Source organism: Ctenocephalides felis, unplaced genomic scaffold, assembly GCF_003426905.1.
Source record: "Ctenocephalides felis isolate EL2017-DRISC unplaced genomic scaffold, ASM342690v1 CF-g0.4_SCAFFOLD_01170, whole genome shotgun sequence".
NCBI classification, from domain to species: domain Eukaryota; kingdom Metazoa; phylum Arthropoda; class Insecta; order Siphonaptera; family Pulicidae; genus Ctenocephalides; species Ctenocephalides felis.
Genome location: NW_020537324.1, coordinates 48077822 through 48097710, shown reverse-complemented (window position 1 = coordinate 48097710; position 19889 = coordinate 48077822). Strand labels below are relative to the sequence as shown.

The 19889-nt window shown below is 29.0% G+C and overlaps 2 protein-coding genes and 1 pseudogene across 3 annotated transcripts; all 3 read left to right on the top strand.

Annotated features, from left to right (window-relative positions):
• Positions 1-328: 328 nt before the first annotated feature.
• LOC113367327 lies at positions 329-1174 on the top strand (annotated as a pseudogene).
• Positions 1175-4208: 3034 nt separating this feature from the next.
• Positions 4209-5862, top strand: LOC113365898. 2 transcript variants are annotated; one of them, XM_026607439.1, is made up of 3 exons: positions 4209-4369; positions 4698-5559; positions 5699-5862. In XM_026607439.1, the coding sequence occupies exons 1-3, from the start codon at positions 4367-4369 to the stop codon at positions 5737-5739; spliced, it is 906 nt and encodes a 301-aa protein (XP_026463224.1). In that variant the 5' UTR covers positions 4209-4366; the 3' UTR covers positions 5740-5862. The 2 variants fall into 2 exon arrangements, with proteins under 2 accessions (XP_026463224.1, XP_026463225.1); XM_026607440.1 differs by having other exon boundaries at positions 5712-5853.
• Positions 5863-9408: 3546 nt separating this feature from the next.
• Positions 9409-15357, top strand: LOC113365900 (anamorsin homolog). Its single transcript, XM_026607441.1, has 4 exons — positions 9409-9625; positions 10550-10703; positions 14960-15090; positions 15153-15357. Exons 1-4 carry the CDS (start codon positions 9416-9418, stop codon positions 15264-15266), a joined length of 609 nt encoding a protein of 202 aa, XP_026463226.1. The 5' UTR covers positions 9409-9415; the 3' UTR covers positions 15267-15357.
• The last annotated feature ends 4532 nt before the right edge of the window (positions 15358-19889 follow it).

The window sequence follows — 19889 nt, the reverse complement described above, 5'->3', positions numbered from 1 at the left end:
GCCATTTTAAGGATAAATAAAAGCAGATTTTAAGGATATTGAAATTATCTTCTTTACAGTAGAAATTCATGAATTATCATGGAATTATATATATTATATATATATATATAATGAAATACTCTTGTATTTTTCAACAATCGTATATTATTTCATCCGCTTGAACATTAAATATTACATAATGATTACATGATTATACATTTTTCTAATTCTTCTTTTATTTATGTATACCTAGTAATGAATAGCTATCTTTGTACCTTTTATCTATGGCTTTATTTAGAAAATCCTTTTCCATCACTGGGCTTAAACTTTTTAAACGTCAAAACTCGTGTTGTGTTGGTAACGTGAAAAATGATATAAGCGGCTTCTAGTATTATTTTATGTCAATGAAGATTAGTTTCATTAGTTTCGTGTATTTTGTTTCAAAACGTTGATTGTTTAATAATAAAAGCAGATTATCACAGTTATACTATACTTTCAAAATGGTGAAGTTAACACCAGAAATAATTCATCAGTCCTTGCAGTACATAAATCCTGCAAAAGAGCGTGAACTAGATCTTAGAGGTTATAAAATTCACAAATTGAAATATGGGAGCAACGTTAGATCAATTCGATACTATTGATTTGTCTGACAATGATATAAGAAAACTTGATGGATTTCCCTTGTTAAAACGTATGAAATGTTTATTACTGAATATAATCGAATTATGCGCATTGCCGATAATTTGCATGAAAATTTGCCAAATTTGGAAAGTATTATTCTCACTGCAAATAATATTCAAGAATTGTCTGATTTAGATCCGTTAGTTCATCTAACTCATTTAACAACATTGAGTCTTATGAACAATCCAGTAGCATCAAAGCAACACTATAGATTATATGTAGCTTATAAATTACCAAACCTACGCTTGTTGGATTTCCGTAAAATCAAACAAAAGGACGTGAAGAAGCCATAGCATTATTTAAATCAAAGAAAGGAAAGACATCCAGAAAGAAATTGCCAAGAAACCTAAAACATTTGTTCCTGGTGATAAATGAATGAACAGGAGAAAAATGGACAGTTATCACAGCAAGAAATTCGAAATATTAGAGAAGCTATTCGTAATGCCAAAACACTAGAAGAAGTTGAAAATTAACAAAAATGCTTCAGTCTGGACAAGTTAAATCTTTAGTGTAGTTTTCACATTGCTTATAAGAATTCATAAGTAATTTTATATATTTAAGATATCATAGACTCCGATAATGTTATTCTTCATGCAATAAAAATAATGTTTTATTTAAAACTGGTGTACTTTGAGTTCTTTAAATTATGCAAATCGTGTAATAGAATATTAAGTATTGAATGTATTAAAAACCCTTGTTAGGAATTAATTACCTTGTTTTGGCAGAAATATAAGAAATAGTCAGGCATTATCATTTTTGCAGTTAATTTGATCATATCAGAATTGTAAATTATATAACAGAATTTGTTTAAAATATATTTCAGTTTTTTGTTGATAATTATTTTATATTTACTAGAAAAACATATGAATGCACAATGTACTATTATTCTAGATATTATAAATCATATTTAAAATGGTTTGTGCTAAAGTATCAGACAATTAGGTATCAATTTCAGATGTTACTATGAATAAATTTTCAAACTCTAGACCGTTTCTATAATGATTTCATGGATTTTAAGAAATTCAAAAGAGATTCGTTTGGAGTTTCATATATTTTTAAAATGCAGTTTGCGAAATATTATTTGAGCATTCTGATCCAATTCCATCCTAATTCCCGAAGATTCCTAATTTATTTAAAACGTTTTTAATGATTTTGAAAATACCTGATAAATTTCTATATGTTACCCATAATGTTAAAATGCCCATTAAGAAATATTTTTTTTATCTATGTTTTGTTAAAACATTTTGATACATTTTTTGTTTAATCGAAAAACTAGTAATAGAATTTATATCAATTAAGAATCGCGTTGAATCAAGCTCTTCGTATGTTCAAAACTTGTTTAAATCATTTGGATAAAAAAATAAAGGTTATAATTGGTTTTTTTCCTTTAGAAAAATGAAAATATATTAACTTGATTATATTACAGTAGAAGTCCATTAGTCCGGCACGCTCAGAGCCAGTGTAGGTGATAAATTATCAAAAATTTTGGACTATCGGAGCTAATTTAATTTAAACTAGTGGTGTATGACACTGATAAATAAACATTTTCTAATATTTATTAGAAATATATAAACTGAATTACAAAGTTAAAATTATTTATTTAAATATAAAAGTGAGATTTAGAACTTTAGCCAAAATTAAAATCTGAATTATTTTCGATATACAAAAAAAAATTTTTTTGAAAAAAAAAATTAAATAAAAAAACATCCTGTTTTGTTAACACAAGCAGAAAGTGTTTTTGAATCATTCAAATCGGATGCTTAGTTCTTTCAGAAACTGCCATTTGTGCATTTAACTCTGTATCTTCAAAATGGCTGAACCTGCCTTTGCCAAAAACTAGTCACCACTTCTTCCAATTATTACAAATTAAAAAGTTTTTTGGATCATTCAAATCAAGTACTTTGTTCTCTCAAAAACTCGATTTCTATTTTCTGTACTTTTTGCTCCGTATTTCAGTAACGGCTGGACCTGCTTTTGCCAAAATTAATCAGCACACTTCCCTATCAATAGGAATCAAATGTTTTTTTAACCATTCAAATTGTTGATCCGCGTCCGAAAACGTGGACGAAAAATTGCGGACCCGTGTGGACCTACGGAATTTAACATTGGGGTATTGCAAAAAAGTAACTTGAACATCATGCACCGCACTCTGAATGAAATCCGGAGAACAATCTTAAACGCTCCTCGTTGCACGCCAACATTAATTATTCACCAAGACACAGACTTGCTCACAATTGTTACTTTTTTTGAGCGAAAATAGAGTCGTCTGTGTGCCTTCTAGATTACGTAACCGTTATATTCGATAACGTTATATGAGATGTTACGTTATATTAACATTTTAATAACGTTTTGTGGTTTACTGGGAATAGCAGAAGAAATTGCAGTAGTTGCAGTAGTTTATGCTTATTTATCTATGAGTACTTGCTTCTAAATATAAAAATAGAATTGAGGTGTATTGTAGCCAGTAGAGTACACCTGGAAGGCCACCCCACCAGGTTGAAAAAAAATTGCCACATGACATCATCTAGACCTCATCTCAATTATATATAATTAACTTTATTACTTTTATTTTGCTATATTTTATTGTTTTTCTTTTTTTTTTATTTCAGTATGTTTGTTACCATGTTAAATATAGCTCTAGTAGATACGCCCACAACTGACAATGATACACCACTGGGTGTAACTATACTAATTTGCAATCAACTTTATTTTCACATATATTATAGTCAGCACTCTCTGCTTAATATTTTAATTTAAATAGATTGCAGAATAAAGTGAATAAAAGAAGTCTGTGAATTCCATGCCAACCATCAGATTAATTGCATATATTTTCAGCAACTCCTATATTTTGGCCGAACTGTTTTTTGCCCACTAATTGCCCAATTTGTTTATTAATCTATGGTTTTCCCTTTTCTATGCGTGGACTTTTACCGGATTTTCTTCTGAATGTACTTCAATAAATTATTTGAACAATAATCTATCTATTGATGATCTATTGTATGTATCCAGCTTAAGGGTGAGCAACCTTTTTAACTCATGAGCCAAATGGGACCAAAAGTTTTCAAATTTTATGTTCGGCCACATTTAAATTTTAGTAGTAAGCCGCACTCAGCATAACTCACAAAGATTAATTGTAGATAGATATTTCATAAATTAATACAAGGGGCAAAGAATGCATTACAATTGATTTATTGATGAGAAAAAGTTGTTAAAATAAAGAAACTTCTGTTTTAGAAATGCATGGTGGCCGCAGATTGCTCATATTTGATCTAGCTGATAAATTAGCTCCTAAACAAATTAGAATATGATATAATCATATGTACATGTACATACATTTTTGATGAATATACCAATTAAATGTATTTTGATTAGCTGTTCTATAGCTACTAGCTTTGGACCATTATGTCTTGGCTTTGGAATTTTAATTCGTCTCTTTGTTTTCATGTTTCAGTTGTTTACCGACTGACAATAAGTAGCAAACTTCATTTTTGTATGTCAAATTGTATTTGAGCCAATCAAGAAAGAGTATTAGTCATTCTTCAAAACATTTCTGTTCACGCCCAAAGTATCCCGAGAACTTTGAATAGCTCTCAAGCGTTTTTATTTGCTCACATTAAAAAGCAAAATTTTCCGAAACGGTGCCGGACTATCGGGCATTCCGGATTATTGGGGGCCGCATTTCTACGGATTCTATGTAAATCTCAAAATGGTCAGATATCTTTGAATTTTTAAAAACTATTCTTAGTTATAAAATATTTACAAAAAATATGTAGTAAAATACATATATATATAGTAATTACTATATATATTTTATAAAATATTTGCAAAAAATGTAGTAAAACTTAGTAAAATGAATAGTAATTACTATATATATTTTATAATATTATATTATAACTTATTATTCTCAAAATATTATTTACATTGAAAAAATTCAGAAGAGTGGCTAAATTGATTAATATTAATTTAATAAAACTAACATATTCTAATCATGGTAATCCTTCATAAATGTTTTCAAAATAAGAGATTGAATTTTTTAGGCAAAAGAAGATGGTGATAGAGAAAATGATGTTCCGCTTGCAAATATTGTGCCTAAAATTGAAGTACCTGAAAGTGATAAACAGGAAGGACAGGCAGAATTAAATAGAGAAGCTATGGAAGCCACAAATCATGTACCAGCAAATTTACATAATATGAAGGAATCAAATGCTTTCCCATCAAGTACGGGAACGAATGATAATTGTAATACATCATCAGATATGACAACATCATGTCCTGATTTGTCTGATACATTTTCAAGCAAACCTTCAACTTCATCTACATTTGGATCGTGTTCAACAGTTCCGATTCGCTTACCTGTGTCAAGGCCTGCACATACTGATACGAATATGTCCAAAAATTTGTCTTTTACAAGCTCACCTGATAGTACTAATTTTGTCAGTTCATGTATAGGAATATCTTCAGATAATAAAAATCAATTTAATACGATTATACCACCACCAACAAGAAGACCTCCAATGCTAGAAACAATTGAATCTGTTTCCGGTAATGGATTACAGTTACCAAGAATATCTTCATCAACTTTAATCAGTTCTGAACATGAAAGCTCTCCTATAAAATCTATTCCTGTTATCACAAAATGGCGTTCCCAATGTAATAAGTCAAGCATTAGAACTTCGGGTGTAAAACAAAAATCTTATATTGGACGATTGTCAAGAGATCCTAGTATTCAATTAACACCTAGTAATGCTAAAAATATTAAAATAACAAATATTATAAGAAGAGGAAAAAATTTCAGAGCAAAACCTGCATCGAATGAAAAACCTGCATTGAAGGAAAAACCTGTTTATACTACTATGCATCAGATTTTTGGGAGAAATAGATTTTTGAACGGAAGAAGAGGTATATTGTACATGCTTTTTTATTTTCTGCATGCATTTCCTAATTTATGTTAAAATATTGACTATCTGGAACTTTTTGATATGCTCATATTTAATGCAAAATTTTATAATATATTCATTATAAATATCTTTTTATCAAGCATCTACTTTTAGGATAAATGGACTATGTTGCACTTCTTAGAGCTCCAGCCACAAACTTGGATGATTTAATAATCAAAACTTAAAAATTTAGTATTTTATTCACATTTTTGAAGATTTTATATATGAACATTTATATCAATTTATGTAATAAATCTCTATGCATATGACAATATACATATTTTAATCAATAAAATAGTTTAAATGTTGTTTTAAATTTATTAAAATTGTTTTGCAATTACACAATTGATTATATGCATAAGAATGTTGTATCTTAGAATATTTTTAACATAACATAGCATCCTAAATCATTAGGTATCAAATCTGATACCATGTGATTTTTAGAAGTTACAATATTGATGTAGTATTAGGAAACAAATTTTGGTGCGGAGCTTATATTGCTCATTATTTATATATTTTTATTTATTGACTTCCCGAATGAGAAGTTTATGCTTTCATTAAAAAAACGATTTGCTAATTTTATGTTTTCTCGACGTTTCAAGCCAATCTGAATCGAATGAGATCAAATCTGGAAAAAGTATGTGTGTGTGTAAACAGATTTTTTGCCGTAAATCGACGTTTTCTCAAAAACGGCAGGACCGATTTCAAAAAAGCCATTTGATGTATCCATAAGGTGACCATATTTTTTTGCCAAAATATGGTTTGTTGTTTTGCTATACATGTACATTTTTTCTGTTCAAATTCTCTAGTTGAAATATATTTTAAAAAATATTGGCAATCAAAACATTTTTAAGAATCCGGGACAAGACATCTAAAACCTGGAACTTCCCGTAGGGTTAGTTACCTAGACAATATTAGATTACGATATGCTTATTATTATATATATTTGTGTGTAAAAAGATGCATTCAATTTGGATGCAGAGGGCGAATAATCCTTTCAAGGATGACCTAACTCTTCGGTTTGTGGCACAAATCGAAGATAATTTGAAATCGAAACCAATTAGAAGTGTCTACTTTACGGCAATAACAGAATAGTTTTCAAGTCACTGGAGAATGCTCTGATACAGAACCAGAAGAACAATCTGCAACTCCAAGGACAAGCCCAAGTAATTATAACTCTAAATACTTCAATGCCACTTGCAAAAAAATATTAATAAAAAAATCTTATGTTCTTAGTTAGGAGATGAAAGCCTAAAAACCTTGAAAAAGATTTTTGCAGCACCCCTAAGATTGTCAAGTGCAGGTTAAAAGCCACCTATTCTGACACCAGTTTTCTGCAAAGGTATTTCTTCAAAATGCAGCAAAAATAATTAATTAATCAAATATGATATAACAATATATTCAATAGAAGTCCTTGGTGGTAGCTGCAAATTGCCGCTGAATGCAGTGATAAGGCGTAGGAGTGCCTTAACACCTAGAAGATTTCGGGATTTAAAAGGATTAACAAACAATGCAATAATTTAATATTTATTAAAGAATAAATTCCAACAGATAGTATACAATGTTCTGAGAAGTTTTCAAATATTCCGGAAACGTAAAATGTAAGGGCAAGAATTTTGATATTGTCTCAATTAAGAGAGCATACTCAAAGACCAGGCAGTTTATAAAAAGCAAGGGTTTAGTTATAGTTAACTAAATCTCCTTGCAATAAAACCTGGATTAAAACGATAGATAGGTTCATAAATAAAAGAAGAGTATGGGGTAGGTTTGAGCTACAATTGGTATAAATTAAAAGTAGTTCAGGGTTTTGGTTACTTACGTTTAAAAAAACACATACAGAAACTATTCAAAGATTTTGTTGATGTAACTTTATTAACGATTGATTAGCTAGCAAAATAACTATTAAATGGAGAGATAATAAAAAAGAATGTCTCGTAAATGAATTTTAATCCTAGGAATTTAGTTTTATCTCAATTTGGATATCAATATATATATTTTTTGTTTTTAGGATTATTTTGTTTCGGAAGTACTCGTTCCTTTTTAAAAATGTGCTGTTCTTTTTATCCTTTTAAATTATCGCATTACTTGTCATTCCTCCTAAATTTTTTATTCCATCGTCAATACTCCTGCGCTTTTCACTTCTTAGTTTTTAAGTTTTTAATATATTATTATTAGTCATTAAGTAATTAATATGAATAAGTTATTTCTCTTTAATTTGTAGTACTTTAAAAATATGTCTGTAATATACTTTAATTAATAGTAGTCAGTTATTTCTGTTTAGTTTATAATTCTTCAAAAATATGTCTGTGATAAATTTGAAAATATATTTTTGTATTTCGTATGTTTTGTTCTTATTTCAAATGTTAATTTTTTTCAGATTTTTTGGCTATATTGATTATATGTACAAATGTAGAAGTAATACCAAGGGTAATTTACATACTGTATGTACATGTGCTGCCATGTTGTGATCTATTTGTAAACTAAAATGAGTGTAACGTCAAATCGCCCGAGATAGCGATCTATTTATGCTTATTTATCTAGGATTATAGCAATCGCAAATCGCATTCATGGTAAGTTATAGTCATTATAGTATACTCTTTTTTATGATTATAGTAATCGCAAAAAAATCAAAAATGAAAATTTGTATATATCTTTACGTTTCAAAGGTTTCTGTACATTTTGGCATACCTTAGAAATAATGGATGTATGTGTATGTGTACGTGTGCGGATAAAAATTTTCGTTGACGATTTCGGGAACACCGATCAACCGATTTCAATAATTCAAAAAACACTCGGTTCGTATTGATAAGGAGACGTGCTGATTAGTTTTTGGCGAAGGTAGGTCTAGCCGTTCCGAAGATACGGGGCAAAAAGTGCCAAAAACGGTAACTCAGTTTTTAAGAGAACGGAGCGTCCGATTTCAATAATACAAAAAACATTTTACTTGTATTGACAAGATAAACAAATGATTGAATTTTTGGGAAGTCAGATCCAGCTGTTATGAACTCTCAATAAAAATAAGTTTAAAAAATGTTATTTGGCAGTCAAAAATGTTTTTTGGACATATGTACATCAAATTATCAGATATTTTATAGAGATTTTGATAATGTGTACACATTTTGTGTAAATTTTTTTGGGTTCCGTGCCAAGATTTTTAATTATGGTACGGGAAGTTCCAGCAATGAGCCTTAAAGCACGATGCCATGCACTCCACTAGTTATGTGATGTGTAATAATACATGTCATAGAATCTATGACAGAAAGATAAATGAATAAGCATTTAAAGATGTATTTCCAAAAAACAGTAGATCAGTAGATCTATACTCTTTTTTTATCTGTGGATATACAGCTAAAACTGTAGTGTTGGCAACTCTATGAGTATCTCATGTTATTTTCTTACCTTCACATGATTGGCATGACTTAAAAGTATGAATCATTTATTATTGTAAAATACCAATGTCATGTATTTTGTGCATAACCTTCAAACAATAGAGAGTTTTTCTACACTTTTGGAAATAAAATATATTATTATTGTATGACTTTTATAATAATGGAATATATAAAAGAAAATGATGAAGTTTTAGTGCTGGGAATTACAGAACTTGTTGAGAAAATTCAAAATATTTCCGGTGTAAAAACATCATGCCTAAATTCAATAAATGAACTTTTATCAGGCGAGTTTTCGATTTCTTAAATTATTTACAAAGGAATACTCATTAAGGTTTATAACTTTTATATATTTAGTATATTTGTCCTATTTATATTTTTATTTTTACAGATAAACAAACTCAACATAAATTTAATGTCGTTTTATCTTTTATGAGAAATGATTCGCGAATAATAAGTGCTGAAGTCCTTTCACGCCTGCTAGAAATTTTGAAACCAAATGGAAAATTCATATTTTATTACTCGTATGAAGATACTGCTTCCATAGTATCAAATTTAAAAATTTATGGGTTTACTAAAACTTCTATTAAAGAAAACATTGAAAACTCAAATGAGTTTTATTGTGAAAAGCCAAGTTTTGAGGTAAATTAATTTTAAGAAAAAAATGCTAAATTTAAGTTTTATTTATGTTTACTTACTTCCATTTATGTTTACCATTTTTGTTTTTTGTCTACACTTATTGTTAAATCCAATTCAATGGAAATGGAAAATAATTATAATTATTATCTAAGCTTAAGATATATATATATGTATATATATATATATATATATATATATATATATATATATCTTAAGCTTAGAAAGGTTTTATTTATTTTTTAGTGTCTATATTTATTATGTGATTTGAATTTAAATCTAAAAAAAGTTGAGCTGTTTAAAAAATATTACAAGTACAAGGTTTAATAGTTTTTTTTACTGGTTATCTTATTATGGGTAAACTTCTCTTGTTAAACATCTTTCATGTTCATAATGTCTATACATTTTATGGTGACCATATTTTTATATTTTAAATTTGGGAATTTTTTTAAAGAAATCTAGCAAATACTATTTAGATATATAAAGTATATAAAATTCCACTCATCATTACTATTATTATTTTGAATGAATAAAAATTAGTGAATCAAAATTGCGGGCAATGATGTTTTTGGCATTGTCTAAAATTCTGTACACTTTTCTACTCTTTTTTTAGTAAGTAATATCACTTTTAGTATCTGAATATGAAAATGTGAGTATAATAAGAATCTTTTTAAAAAGTCTGAACAATTCTGCACGAAAAACTTGAGTTTAAGACAAATATCATTTCTAGAATAATCTGGAGAGCAAAATGGAAATCAAGAGCTGTCCTTGCCAATCTAGGGCATATGGTCACCTTAATAAATTGACTCTTTCTTTCTGCATATTATAGTCTATTAGTTTATGTTTATTATTTATATAATTATCTTTTATATATTGTTTAATAATAGATAACAAATAACAATATATTGTACTTTTAAACATTGAATACAGGTGGGTTCATCTGTGAAACTATCATTAGCTGCAGAAAATAAAAAAGCAACAACTGTTTGGAAGCTTGATGACGATGATGATGATGAAGTAATTAATGATGATGACTTGTTAGATGAGGAAGATTTAAAGAAGCCCGATCCTAGTAGCTTAAGAGGTAATTACGGCAATACTATCAAAATGTTAAATCTTTATTCATGTTAGAAAATATTAGAAAATCAATATATAGTTAGATGATTAACACTGAATCTAGTAGTGCAGTAAATGGAGTGGCAAAAAGGGTGTAACGTCTGAATTTTTTTTACTGTGCTAAAATTGCATGAAATTTTGGAAGTGCTCTAATCTTACCCTTAAATTAAAAAGTAAGAACTATTTGCACTACGAAACATGTGCAAATGTTTGAAACTGAAAACGTGTTTAATATTAAATAATAAAATTGTAAAATATTTCCTAATACATTTACCTCACTATAAAGTAATTTTCAATCCCTTTAAAACTCTACAACCTTGCGAATATCCTTTGAGTTGAAAAAAGACCTAAAATATAATAATTTAATAATAAAATAAAATTAATAATTTAATATATATAATTTTTATGGTATGACATAAAAAGATTTAAGTATAAAGTAAATAATATTTAATCCTCTTTATCTCAATTATCAAATTTCCAAAATTTTTATATATATAATATAAATATATATATACGAGTATATATATATATATAATGGTAGTGCTGCCTTAGGGCAGGTCCGTGAGCTGAGTTAAACTCCAACTCGATTCAGGGAAGAAGTAGTGTGAGAGTTTTTTCCATTTCCATTTTACACCGCAGTGCCCGAGATGTGCTTATTTTCAATTGAAAACATATTGAAAATCTATATGTGTATATATATATATATATATATATATATATCTTGAATAATGATTTTCAGCCAATCGTCGAAATAAAAGAAAACAAATTAATACACGTTTCGGCACAGGTTGTGTGTCATCATTCAGCAATTCTTTGATAAAAGTATCACACCAGGAAAAACCATTTAAAACTCAGTTTTAAAATTAGAAACAAAACATGTTCAGTTAATATTGTTTATTTTTCTATATTTATTTTATATGTAATGTATGATTGGTTTTTCTATTTGTATTTATTCAAAAAATGGTTTTTCCTGGTGTGATACTGTTAACAAAGAATTGCTGAATAATGACACACAACCTTCGTCGAAACGTATATTATGAATAAATATTTGTATTTATTTGTTTTCTTTTATTTTGACGATTGGGAGAAAACCATTATTCAAGATATGTCTCAACATCGAACAAAAAATTTATTATAAATATATATATATATATATATATATATATATATATATAAATATATATCTTGAGGATTTTTTGTTTGATGTTGAAACATATTGAATTGAATAAAACAGCCAATGCGTCGAATGAAAAAATATTTATTTTAAATTTTTGTACGTTTTGAGACTATATGGTTCTCAAAATTCAGCTAAAAGAAATTTACAATGTAAGGAAAAGTGATAGAAAATCATATTTACAGAAATTAATTACATCTTGATAGTTTTCTGAAAGTAAGCAAGAAGAACTACGTTTATTTACACAATTTGAATTTAGAAAGATAAAACAAGATTCGGAAAATCTTTTAAGGTCCACATTTTTTTCTTTATATAAAATTATAGGATGGTCAGTATTAAAAGTGTTTGAAATTAATAATGTGCTCAGAAAACATTGTTTTAAATTCTTTTTTTTTTTTGAGTTTTAAATATGCTGATTCATTCCATTTCTGGATATATTGGGAACTTTTACTGATGTAACAACTGTCACATTCTAAACAATTAATGTTATAAACGGAATCGGTGATTCTGTCAGACGGAGATTTGGATTTTAAAGTAGAAAACGGGGAACTAAGTGTGTTGTCAAATGTAAAAACTAACAAAAAATCTTGAACAGAAATACGTTTTTTTTTTAAATAAGAAAAGCTATGTAAATAAGGTAAACAAATAATATTTTTTTTTGTATTTACTAAAGAAAGAAGGAGAAAAGTTTGAATCAGCAGTAAAATATATTTTTTTGTAAAACGGATATAACATTATTATTACCAACATTGGAAATGTTTAAAAATGCTAACCTATTTTTAATTATATTATTGATTAAATGTAAAGGATAAGAGTTATTTGTGATAATGGAGCAGACTAAATCCAAGTTCTTATTCCAAAAAGTTTTATTACTTATAAGAGTAGCTCTATCAATAAGAGAAATGATAATGAAAATTGTTACTGGATGAGAATGAAACGATAAGTAATTAATATATCTACCAGAAGAAGTTGGTTTGTGAAACCAAGTAAAAGAAAGGTTGAACAGGAAGTTTATGGTAGAACAAAATTTTCAAGTAATTTTAAAGTTATATTTTCTAAAGGAGGACTAATGCTAGAAGCCATAATTTGGTTGGAGTGCTATTTTAATAATAAGAGCTAAAACTTGAAGCAAAGAAATTCGAAAACATTTATATTAAGGACCACCCTAATATAACTACCACCTATATATAACTTGAAAATCATGTTCAATGAGTTTTCCTAGAAATTGGTGTAGGATTTGATTAAAAATAGTTTGCAATATTTTTAGACAGCAACAAATAAACTGGTGTGTTACTAATTTGTACAATCTAAGGCAATTTAAAATTAAAATACGCTAATAATTAATTTTCCTAAATAACAATTCATATGATAACAGTGACGATTATCTTCTTCTTATATATAAAAATGGATCGCAAAATGTGTTGGTAAGCGCATAACTCAACCACGCCTGAACCAATTTGGCCAATTCTTTTTTTAAAATGTTCGTTGATGTCCAAGGATGGTTCTTACGGCGAAGAAAATTTGAATAATTGTCCTGAAAACCCTAAAAACAGCCATTTTCTAACTAATACAAATAATCGTAGTCGGCTTCTCGATATTATTTCTTTTGTTTTACTTTCGGCAGGCGATAAAATTGGTATGGCGTTAAAGAATTTGACTTCAAGCCATATAAGATTAAAAAAATCAATTTCAATGTCCATTTGCCGCCCTTGCCGGTGGTATTTTTTCTGCATTTTCTGTTATACTCTACTGAGTGTGCTTTTGTTTTGTTTGTAGTGTTTTGTTATCTACCTATGAATAACAAGTTATTGCATGTGACACAATATTTTAATATTGCCTCCTATAAGACGAGGCAATTTAAGTAGAAGAACACGAAATGCTACAAACCAAGCTAATTACCGATCTAATCGTATTGCACAAGAACATGACGACCGAAATGAACATAAAAGTTACTCAATACCAAATGGGCCGCTATGTTAGTAGTAATGAAGGAATTTGGCGAATATTTTCTTTTCCAATTCATGAGAGACACCCTTCTGTTATTCATTTAGCTGTGCATTTAGAAAATGGGCAAAGGGTGTACTTTACAGCAGTGAACGCAGGTCAAAGAGCTGCTCAGCCACTATCTACTACATTAACCAGTTTTTGGAATCAAGAAGAACTCTACAATGGCTAAGGTTTTGCAGCAATATCAATTGATCGTTTGGGATGAATGCACGATGACACATAAAAAATCTTTTGATGCTTTAGACAGAACCTTAAAAGATCAACAGAGCAATCAGAACCAATTTGGTAGATTTTTTTGACAGGACGAAGTCTGTCGGGTCAGCTAGTTTAAAATAAAAATGACTATGGTTATGCACGATATCGGATTTGGTAGTGTTAGAATTGTTAAAAAAAAAAATCAGCATAAATCTTTTTTTGCAGATTATAGTTTAGTTTTTATTATATTTTTTATCATAGCCTTTTTATCATACCTTATATAAACTCTTATATAAGGTTTGCAGATTGTAGTTTAGTTTTTGTTAATTTTTTTATTAAAACCTTATATAAACTCTTCAATTCAATAAAAATATTTTATGATTTTTTATTATAACAATATATGAACTGTTCAATTCAATGGAACAACTTACAATTTATCCTGTCTTATTGGTCTCTATAGAACGCGATAGAAAGTACTAATTTTGTGTCTCCCATAGCACGGTTACCATATAACGCAATAACAAGTTTTCGTAGAACAAACTAATTCATAGAATAAGTATCAGGATTGTACATTAAATCTAAGTTCTCATAGCCGGGTTTCCATATTACACATAGGGTTCACTATATATCTCTCGTATAATTACATTGACAGGTCAAATAGTCTATCTTAATTTTGAATGAATTTAATAAACTAAATAATAATTTTCATTTTTATTGTAAAATATTTACACAAGATAAGAAAACCTTAGTAGTTTACATTATGCGCAATGCCACATACAGCAAAATAAATTATTTATCTTGCTGCTAAATCTTTTATACGAAATGAAATTAATTGTGCATCATTACAGTTTGTGGGACCACTGGAAAGAGGAAAGCTTGCAAGGATTGTTCTTGTGGTTTAGCTGAAGAATTGAAAGCTGAGGCAGGAGGTTTAGCAAATAAAATTGACAATCCAATACAAAAATCATCATGCGGAAGTGTGAGTAATACTTTATTTAAGTCAGTTTCAAACGTAATTTTATTACTTTTAAATTATTATAGTGTTACTTGGGTGATGCATTCCGTTGTGCTACATGTCCATATTTAGGAATGCCTGCTTTTAAGCCTGGCGAAAAGATTAAACTGTCTGATGATCAGTTGAAAGCAGATATTTAAACTTTACATAATTATTAATATAGTTTTTCTTTAAGTTTTAAATTGAAAATGTTAAAAGTGAAAAAAATTGTAACCAAAAATGTAAAATAGAGAAGTAATTAATACCTATATTACATTTTATTTTAATTTATAATTGTCGAAATGATTTTATGAAATAGCCTATTAAAATTAATTGTTAAATTCTTAAATTGTAGATAAATAAATTAGGTCCAAACAAATCAACTATAATACACAAAGGTCATTTGTGTAGTATTTATTTTATTTCCTTTCAATATTTTTTATTATCATTTGAACATATATATATCCTAGATGACCCGACAGACGTCCTGTACCCATGTATACAATTTAAGTTCCAAATTTTTTAATATCCTATCCTATACTTTTTAATATTCTATTTAATGTCCTTTTATTTGTGGTATCAGCATTAAATAAAGTTTTGGAAACTGCAGTTTTTTTTATCAGTATAAGAAATTCTGAAAGAATAAATATAGTATCTATGAAAAAAGAACAATATATAAAGTTATTTCCTTTTTGGCAATTACAATTTTTAAATTACATTTTTCTTACTACAAGTTTGTGGACTTGTTACACAAATACCAAGCTGAAAACATGTTCTGTTTGGAACTTTTTTATAATAAAATATATTATAATTAATAAATATTATATATTGGAAATCGCATTGATTAATTTTTGAGTGAAACACCCCATCTTGGAAATAAATACTTGAAATTTTTATCTAAATAACTAAACCTCAATTTTGCTTGATTAAGCCAATTATTACACATATTGGGAAGTTTATGCAACTTGCCTTAAGGGAAAATGCACCTTGCACATGTACTTGATTTAACTATTTTTGTAATAATAAATCTTATATATAAAATTCCTCTTACTATACGGGTGTATGATTTGGTACTTCTCTTAAACGGTTATTCGGATTTTGATAATTCTTTTTAGAGTTTATTAAGGAAACTTTTAAGATTTAATGAACGATAAAACTATAGTAATATTGTAGAAGTGAATGGCAAAAATTACAAAAAACACTTATCATTGTTTGACATTGAGAACTGTTATCTGCCAGAAATATCAATTCACTTGAAATTTGAATTTAGCTGAAATTATGAGCCCAGATAATATCAGAATATAATATACAAGAAAAATGTAATGCCCACAATATTATTGCCGAAAAGCAGCTGAGATGTGCCAGAAATTAAAATAAGATGCAGTCAACAATACTGTAACTGTCAACAATATACATGTTGGGATGAAATTATAGAATTCAGTTTGATAAATAACGCAACAAGTCCAAAATTGCATATACATTATCTCTTAATTTTATACTATAATAACAAATAATCATTCTTAATAAATAACTAGTAATAAATATTGGACTAAAAGTGGACAATCTATAGGCGACACTCGTACACCAAACGACGTACGACCTGTACGTCAAACGGTGCGAAAGGGTCAACTTAATTACTGCAGGCGTAATAACGAATTTCAAAAACAATTTATTTAAAAATTTGTACGGTACATATCATTATAATATAATCCCCTTACCTTTAATTAGATGAATCTCTGATTCCAAAGTTTCACAGTTTTCTTCTAGTTCTAAACAATCGATTACGTTAAAATTATAAGCGTAGATGAAGAAATAAATTAAGACGATTAATTTTTTCCCAAAATTTTTTTCCCAAAATTTCTTTCCCAAAAATTTTTTGAACCGATTTTTTTTTTTTTTTTTTTTTTTTATTTTATTTTTATTCTGCAATCTATAAAAATAATTATATTTAGCAGAGAATGCTGACAAGTGTTTACAATTAGTTGTTTACAAATTAGTACATACGCCCAGTGGTGTATCTACTATAGTTAATATATAAAAAAGAAAAAACTAAAGACAAATATAGAGAAAAAAAATATAAATATAAAAATAAACTATAATAAATCTCGAGGTATTTTCCTTTTGAGCCTGGTCGGCTGGCCTTCCTGGTATAAGTTGCATGCTAGTTGGTTTGGATGTGCGTCAATTCTATTCTTATAATTACAGGCAAACATTGATATATGTTCTTGAATTGTAGGTATACCCGTGTCTTTGTGGAGAATCCATGTTGGCGTGTAGTGAGGAGCGTTTAATATTTGCCGCAGGAATTTGTTTTGTGCTCGTTGTATTATGTTTAAATTGCTCTTTTTAGCAGTACCCCAAAGTTGTAATCCGTAGGTCCACACGGGTTTGATCACAGCCTTATATATAAGTAATTTGTTGTAAGTTGATAATTCTGATTTTCTGTTTAAGAGCCAATAATAATTTTTGAAGATTAGATCTATTTGTTGTTTTTTGTTCTTTATGTGTACTTTCCAGTTGAGTTTCCTATCTAAGTGAATGCCGAGATACTTTATTGATTCTTTGGACGGAATAATTTCATCGTTGAGTACAACTGCTGGGCAAGTTTGGGTGCGAAGCGTGAAAGTTATATGGACTGATTTTGTGCTATTTACTTCTATCCTCCACAACGAAAACCATTTCTCAGCTAAGCTGAGATGGTGCTGAAGGCTGTTGGAAGCTGCAGTCGGATCTTTGTTTGTGGCGATGATGCACGTATCATCAGCAAATGTGGCTAAACTCGTGTCAGTTGAAGTTGGAAAATCAGCTGTAAAAATTAAAAATAGTGTTGGGGCGAGGACACTCCTTGAGGCACTCCAGAATTAATTTCGGTAATATTTGAGTCCGTATCGGCGATGCTGACAAAAAAGTTTCTATTTTGTAAATAGGATTTTATTAATAGGAATAAAGAATCTGGTAAACATCTTTTAACTTTATACATTAATCCGGTATGCCATACTTTGTCAAATGCCTGCTTGAGATCCAAAAAAGCCGCAGAACAGTACTCTTTATTATGCAGCGCATTGTTAATTACGTTTATTATTCTGTGAACTTGCTCAATTGTTGAATGTTTGTCGCGAAACCCAAATTGATGGTTCGGAATAAAACTTTGTTCTTGTAGGATTATTTTAATCCGTTGAAGAATTAGCTTTTCAAATATTTTCGATATGCAAGACAATAAACTTATCGGCCGGTAGGAAGATAATAGATAAGGGTCTTTACCTGGTTTCACTATAAGGATTATTTTAGCTCTTTTCCAAGACTGCGGAAAAGTTTTCATTCTCAGTATAGAGTTATTATTGTGAGCATTCTAATAGCTTTTCTTGGAAGTTCTTTAAGCATTTTAATAGAAATCCGGTCTGGTCCAGGTGATTTTCTAGAATTTGCTTTTGCAATTTCTTGGGTTACTTCAGCCGCAGTAAAACGATTAACATCATGAGTCACTAGCGACGGTGAATCCTGAAGAAAATCATAAATGAATTGTTCATCATTAGAGTTGCATTTACGTGAAAATGGCTGAAATGTGAGGCGCAGGTGTTCGGCGAATGCATTAGTTTTTTCTTCTGGACTTCTTGCCCATGAACCGTCTGTTTTTCTTAAAGGAGGAATTGGTACAATTGGTCTTTTCAATTTTTTGGTTGCTTTCCAAAGAGAATAATTTGTTTCACTACTTGCAGAAAGATTATGTAAGTAGTTTTCAAAAGAAACATTTTTATAATTTATTATTAAATTTTTCAGGTCTCTGCATGCACTGTTAAATTTTCTTTTATCTTCCGGTGATCTAGTTATTTGCCAAATTCTTCTTAATTTCCTTTTCTGTGCAATGATTTTTTTAATATCTATGGGCACAGAGTGACTGTGATTGTGATTTAGAATAGGAGTCGATATTTTAGCTGCTGCAATTAATGTATTTGTGAAGTTGTTGATACCGATATTCAAATCATTCTCACTTTTTAATGGAATATTACAGTTAATGGTGTCTTCGATGTATTCTTGGAAAAGAAGCCAATCGGTAAATTTGTTTGTAAGCGAACTCATGACTTTGGTTGGAGTATTAGTGGAGTATTTAAGAATTACTGGTGAATGATCAGAACTGAGATCCAGACTTGAATTTATTTCAACACTCTCGTTTTTAATATTTTTGGCTACAAAAAAATCGAGGAGGTCTGGAATTTTGTTCAAATCAGTTGGCCAGTATGTGGGCTCACCCGTAGAAAATGTCCGAAGATTATTATTATTTATTGTATTATACAATTGACGGCCTCTAGGTGTTATTAGTCTAGATCCCCAAAATGTGTGCTTTGCGTTATAATCACCTCCCGCAATAAACAAATTTCCAAGGCTGGTAAAAAAAGTTGTAAACTGATTTTCAGTAATAATGTGCCTTGGCGGACAATAGATTGCCGATACTGTAATTTTGTGAGTCATTAGGTCAATTAAAACATTTGTCGATTGTATGTAGTCAGTATAAAAAGGTTCTGTCTCGTAATGTCTTATGTTTGACTTTATGATAATGGCAGTGCCACCGTGAGGTCTGTCGTCCGGGTGATTTGTGGTATATGTGTGATAATTAGGAAAACGAATATTGTGATTTGTCTCGGTAAAATGCGTCTCGGAAATTAGCATAATGTCTACGTCATTGGTAGTTAAAAATTGTTTGAGTTCATGGACATGATTGCTCAAGCCGTTCGAGTTCCATATGCAAATTGTTAGTTGCATAGACATAATTATTTTTTATTAGATAA